Source organism: Henckelia pumila, chromosome 3 (genome assembly GCF_033568475.1).
Source record: "Henckelia pumila isolate YLH828 chromosome 3, ASM3356847v2, whole genome shotgun sequence".
Taxonomy (NCBI): Eukaryota; Viridiplantae; Streptophyta; class Magnoliopsida; order Lamiales; family Gesneriaceae; genus Henckelia; species Henckelia pumila.
In genome coordinates, this window is record NC_133122.1 from 20,251,445 (window position 1) to 20,258,221 (window position 6,777).

At 35.6% G+C, this 6,777-nt stretch overlaps 1 protein-coding gene across 1 annotated transcript; it reads left to right on the top strand.

Annotated features, from left to right (window-relative positions):
- Nucleotides 1-4,027: 4,027 nt before the first annotated feature.
- Nucleotides 4,028-6,777, top strand: LOC140890942 (uncharacterized). Its single transcript, XM_073299120.1, has one exon. It carries the CDS (start codon nucleotides 4,187-4,189, stop codon nucleotides 6,461-6,463), a length of 2,277 nt encoding a protein of 758 aa, XP_073155221.1. The 5' UTR covers nucleotides 4,028-4,186; the 3' UTR covers nucleotides 6,464-6,777.

Genomic DNA, 6,777 nt, shown 5'->3' on the forward strand with positions numbered 1-6,777 from the left:
TTGGTTTGTCTCTAGCCTCCAAGATCGAGCTATTGAATGATTCACACAAATTGTTCACTACTACATCTGACAAACAAACAGTGGGAAAATGACTTCTAGCCCAATGAATCGGTGGAATGTTTTGGAGCCACTCATAAGTTGTCTTATAACTAGCATTTATCTTTAGATCAATTTCAAAAATCTTCTTCATGTGAACATCAAACTCATTTTTATTTGCGGTAGTATCAGCTTTCCAAAACAGACCCTTCAATTCTACTCCCCTGTATTTTTTTTTTGAAGTTTTGATACATGTGTCGTAAGCAATACCTATGCTGAGAATTAGGCACCAAATCCTTCAAAGCCTCAATAAGACCCTTTTGTCTATCTGAGATAAAAGTCCATATATCATCTCCCAAACCTCCTATATCTTCTAGCAACTCACTTAGAAACCAAGTCCAGTTTTCTCGGTTCTCTACTTGTACTATAGCCAATGCAATAGGAACCATGTTGTCATTACCATCCCTACCAACAGCAGCTAATATCTGTCCACCATGTACTGTTTTCAGAAAGCAACCATCGAGTCCAATAATAGGCCTACATCCTGACAAAAAACATCATTTCATTGCTTGCAAACTGTAATACAACTTATCAAAGGTTAGTGGCTCAAAGTCTTCTCTCTTCCTAATTATAATCTTACTGCCTGGATTATATTTCAACATTGTCTCGCAATAATCTCTAAGTAACTGGTATTGGACACCATCAATCCCTCTTATCTTCTGAAGAGCAGCCTTCTTTGCCCTTAAAACTTTCCAATAACCAACTTCTACTGCACATTTTCTCAATATTATATTCTGTAGTTGATCGATCTTGATATCTGGATTATCTCTTACAATATTTTCAATTCTTCTGCCCAAGTACTTGTAGTTAGCAAATCTGTTGGTATGAGTTCTTGCACAAGTGTGAGCTCCTTTGATTGTTTTGATTTGGAATGTTGGACCACCTTGAACCAGTGAAGCATGAATCCTCCAATCACAACCGTGTTTACAAACACCGGTTATCCTAGTTTTCTCATTATTTTTCAACACCAACTCATAATCCATTCTAACCATGCAATCTCTAAGAACCTCCCTGAACTCTGTTGCATTCTTGAATTTCATACCAACCACAAGTTTGAAATCCTTCATATTATGCCCCTCTTTATAAGTTGGATGCTTAGAGCCATCATTATCAGATCCATCAAGACTAATGAGTTCATCTTCCTCACCATCATCACTTGCCCAGTTAGCTGCACTATTTGAATCTTCATTCCTTTTTCTCTTCTCACAAACTTTGCTCTTACCTTTGTTGTCTTTCCTAATCATACTCTCTTTCATCCCTTCTCCTACAACACCTTCTTCAGCAAAAATATCCTCTTCATCACTCCCAATAACACCTTTCAACATTTCATCTGTTGAATCATCATCGAAACTTGACTTCTCAACTCCAACTGAATAGTTTTCATCTGAAGAATCATCAAATTCACTGCCATCACTAATCCCTTCATGAATGTCATTGTAGTGATCATCAAAGTTACGTGGCTGTTGATTGGAAGCATTGTCTCCAACATTTTCAGTAGGATTTGGTTTAGATTCAGACAAATTAGGACCAGAGCAATAAAAATTCTCATGGACTTGTGTATTATCAGCAAGGGATTCATCATCTAAGCTAGCATTCTCAGTAGGTTTAGGGCTAGCTACAGATTCCTTGTGATATTCAATATAACCTACTGGTTTTGAGTGTATAAACTCCACTGCATCAACAACATTTCCATATGGGTCCAAAACCATATCAGGCAATGACATTGTCTCCTCAATTCAAATAGTTACCAATTCTAATTCCTTATACCAGTCATACATATCACTGACCTCTTTATCCCCCATAATTTCTACCAGACCCTGTTCTATTACCCACCCAGGAATCCTATAATAAAATCGAACATTCAACTTGTTGCCACCACAGAGCTTATAAAGAGCAAATAAATCCTTCATATTAAACCTATCAAAGTTCACTCTCTTAAACTGGTGTTTTATTCCCCCAACATAAGAAATTCTCGGATGAACACCTTCGAATTTTTTCTTGAACACACCTTCATACCAAACGTCAAAATCGATTGCTAAATCCATGATACTAGAAAGAAGAGCATAAGTACCTGCACCTATCGATGTCTCAATTTCTCTTCAAAACTCCGCTGGTTCAAAATTAGGGTTCGCGGTCAGAGAATCGTCAGTCCTCACGTCTGTATGTTCCTTCAAGATTTTTGTTGAATACGACAACGTATTATTTGTTTATATATGAGGGTATAACAGACATTTGCTAATTGAATTTAATTAAAATAGAGAAAGGGGCACGTGTGCCAAAGTTTTAAAATCACGAGGAGCATTAAGCCAATTGATTTATCACAGGGGGTTTTACGACAATTAAAACTTTCACAGGGGGTCCGAATGCAATTATCCCAACCACCACCCCTGTGAAATATTGAAAATGCACACTTCTCCCATGTGAAATTTTAATAGGCATCTTCAACCCTGAAGTTTTAAAAAATTAACACACTCGCCACTTCAGATGAGTGATTGTTGCGCACGCGCCCCTCATGCGACTAGGCAAAGATTTTGATATTTTTTTTACATCAAATATCCCTGTGAAATATTAAAAATGCATATTTGACCCCTGTGAAAATAATTTTTAAATCTATTCAACCAATAATACACAATTTTTAATAAAATCCAATTATAAATATTTAGCAAACATTTTTTGTTTTATTATTTTTTATTTTTTATTTTAAATGTATTATCATTAATTAATTATTTTCTAAAAATTATTATTACTTTATCCTGTTATCATTATTTTATTAAACTCACTTCGTATTTCCAACTTTTTCATTAAACATGCATTCATAAACAAATATTTAAATAATTTGAAGTACCAAAATATTGAACTAAACTGATAAGTTCAAATATATTGCTTTTTCGATTTAGAACTATATATTATTGAACCAAAATTTAAAATTTTCGAGAATATGCATTGCACAATTTGTAATAAATAATAAAAAAATAACATGATTATATAATTCTAAATCGAAAAAATAACATTAATGAACTTATCATTTGGTTCAATATTTTGGTATTTTTAGATATTTAAATCTTTATTTATGAATCATGTTTAATGGAGAAGTTGAAAACACGAAGTGATTTGATAAAATAATGATAACGAGATAAAATAATAATTTTTTAGAAATAAATTAATTATAAATTATAAATTAAAAATAAAAATAAAATTAAAATTAAAAATAAATAAAATTAAAAATGTTTGGTACTTATCATGCACTTATCATTTTGATTTAATATTTTGGTACTTTTAGGTATTTAAATATCGTTTATAAATGCATTTTTAATGGAGAAGTTGGAAACAAGAAAAAAGTTTAATAAAATAATGATAACAAGATAAAATAATAATATATTTTAGAAAACAATTATATAATAATAATAAATTTAAAATTTAAAATAAAATTAATAAAACAAAAAATGTTTGCTAAATATTTTATAATTAGATTTTAATAAAAATCGTGTATTATGGGTTGAATAGATTTAAAAATTATTTTCACAAGGGTCAAATATGCATTTTTAATATTTCACAGGGGTATTTGGTGCAAAAAAAATCAAAATCTTTGTCCAGTCGCATGAGAGGCGCGTGCGCAACAATCACTCATTTGAAGGCGCGAGTGTGCTAATTTTTTAAAAGGTAAGAGTTGAAGATGTCTATTAAAATTTCACAGGGGAGAAGTGTGCATTTTCAATATTTCACGGGGTGTTTGGTGCAAATAATAAAAAAAACTATTTTTTTATTATATTATTATTATTATTACATTACAAACGAAATTACTTTGTCGAAATAATAAAAAAATATGAAAGAAATCCCCAAAATGCCAAAAGAAAGCGATTTTATGGGAATTTAAATTAAGAATAATCATTTCATTTGCCATCAATATTCAATTCCTCCATATACCAAAATATGTTCTCAATCCCGCAGTTTCTACAACACTCACGCGGACATTGATTTCGTGGGAATCATTTTATCCAATTCGCTTGTCTGAATTTCATTGTACTAATCAGTTTACTTGTCACTGTCCAAGACCGGTTCTTGCACACCAAATGCTTGTGTAATCGACTAAATGACGTTCGTTTCTTGCCTGAAGTGCCACCCTTTTCTTTTTCATCAGATTTCAGAACCCATTAAAATCAATCCATTCTCATTCACGATAAATCATGTAAAGCAGCTCACGCCACTCTCGTTTGCCGTTTCGCCAAATGTTTCAAGCGTTTCACTTTCCCCGGACTTCACTCCAAAACAGCTTTTGGACACACTCCGTGGTGAACATAATGGGACGTCCGCCCTTCGCGTCTTCGAGTGGGCGTCGAAGCAGCCCAATTTTGCGCCCACTTTGCCAATATATGAGGAAATACTCAGGAAGCTTGGCGAGGCAGGGTCTTTTGATTTGATGAGACAAGTATTTGATGGTATGAAGCATTCTGAAGTTGAGGTGGTTGAAGGAATTTTCTTTGTTTTAATTGATAGTTATGCAAATTTTTCTTTGTATGATGAAGCAGTTGGAGTTCTTGATTTGATGGAAAATGAGTTTGGGGTGAGGCCTGGAACTCATAGCTATAACTTTTTGTTAAATGTTCTTGTTGAGGGGAACAAATTGATACTGGTAGAGAGTGTGCATTCTAGGATGTTGAATTACGGGGTGAAGCCGGATGTTTCCACTTTTAATATACTGATAAAGGCCTTGTGTAAGGCACATCAAATTAGACCGGCTATGTTGATGATGGAGGAGATGCCCAACCATGGTTTAGCACCAGATGAGAAGACGTATACAACGATAATGCAGGGTTATATCGAGGAGGGTAATGTAGAAGGAGCATTGCGAGTTAGAGAACAAATGGTGGCGGTTGGGTGCCGGTGGAGTAATGTGACAATTAATGTATTGATTAATGGGTTTTGCAAAGAGGGCAGGATTGAGGAAGCTTTGATATTTGTGCAAGAAATGGCTAATGAGGGGTTTTGTCCCGATCATTTCACTTTCAATACATTGATAAGTGGCTTGTGCAAAGTGGGATTTGTAAATCATGCTATGGAGGTCCTGGATTTGATGCTTCAGGAGGGTTTTGATCCAGATGTATTCACGTTTAACTCTGTCATATCAGGACTATGTAGAATCGGAGATGTCGAAGAGGCAATCGAAGTTGTCAATCAGATGCTTTCTAGAGATTGTTCTCCAAATGCAGTCACGTATAATACCATTATTAGCACCCTGTGCAAAGAGAACCGCCTGGAAGAAGCTACAGAACTTGCACGTATTCTGACATGCAATGGCGTTCTGCCTGATGTGTCCACCTTTAATTCCCTTATACAAGGTCTGTGCTTAACTGGACATTTTAGCATCGTGATGGAATTATTCTTCGAGATGAAGGGTAAAGGTTGTCGACCGGATGAGTTCACTTACAACATACTGATGGACTGCCTCTGCACAAAAGGCAAGCTCGATGAGGCCTTGGAATTGCTTAAAGATATGGAATCGAGTGGTTGTGCAAGAAGTGTGATAACTTATAACACCTTGATTGATGGATTCTGTAAAAGTAGAAGAATTGAAGAAGCGGAGGAGATATTTGATCAGATGGAACTACAAGGGGTTTCTCGAAATCTGGTGACGTACAATACCCTTATCGATGGTCTCAGTAAAAGCAGCCGGATGGAAGAGGCTGCACAGCTTATGGACCAAATGATAATGGAAGGACTAAAACCCGATAAATTCACTTACAATTCGGTCCTTTCTCACTTCTGCAGGGAAGGAGACATAAAAAAGGCAGCAGATATAGTACAAACCATGACCTCAAATGGGTGCGAACCAGACGTTGTCACCTATGGGACTTTAATTCAGGGACTGTGTAAAGCCGGTAGAGTCGAGGTTGCTTCAAGACTTCTCAGAAGTATCCAGATGAAAGGAATGGTTTTGACGCCACGAGCATACAATCCCATTGTTCAAGCACTTTTCAAAAGGAAAAGAGTCAATGAAGCTATGAGATTCTTCAGGGAAATGGAGGGAAAGTGTGATCCTCCCGATGCTATCTCATACAAAATTGTATTTCGAGGGCTTTGCTCCGGTGGCGGTCCCATTGGAGAGGCTGTTGATTTTGCCTTTGAAATGACTGAGAAGGGGCTTCTCCCAGAATCTTCTTCATTCAACATGCTTGCTGAAGGTCTATGTGCTCTAAATATGGAGGAAACTCTTTTAAAGCTCATTGACAAAATAATGGAGAAAGCAAAGTTTTCGGACAGTGAAGTGGCCATGATGAAGGGTTTCCTCAGAATACGTAAATTTCCAGATGCACTCGATGCATTTGGCCGTATCTTGAATAGCCGAAAGCCCAGAAGAGGTTACTGGTGAACATGGAAAGTGATCTAGTTGCTTGAATTTCCGAGTTTTCGGGTGAAAAGAATCTTCAAGTGCTGATTCATTCGAAATATTTCATCTGATTTTGTGTAGGACGAGAAAGATGTGCCTTTGGTCATACATTTGGTTGACACAAAACAAGCTCATGCGTTTCTGCTAAACTTTAGTATGAGCATCTGTTTTGTAGTTTGTCCCAATTCAAATCTCCATAAAAATGAGGCGTTCCCTCCTTTTGATTCTTGAAATGCGTTTTCCTATATCCATATTTTGTAAATCTTTTATTTATTCTATAATTATTTAATTTTCAA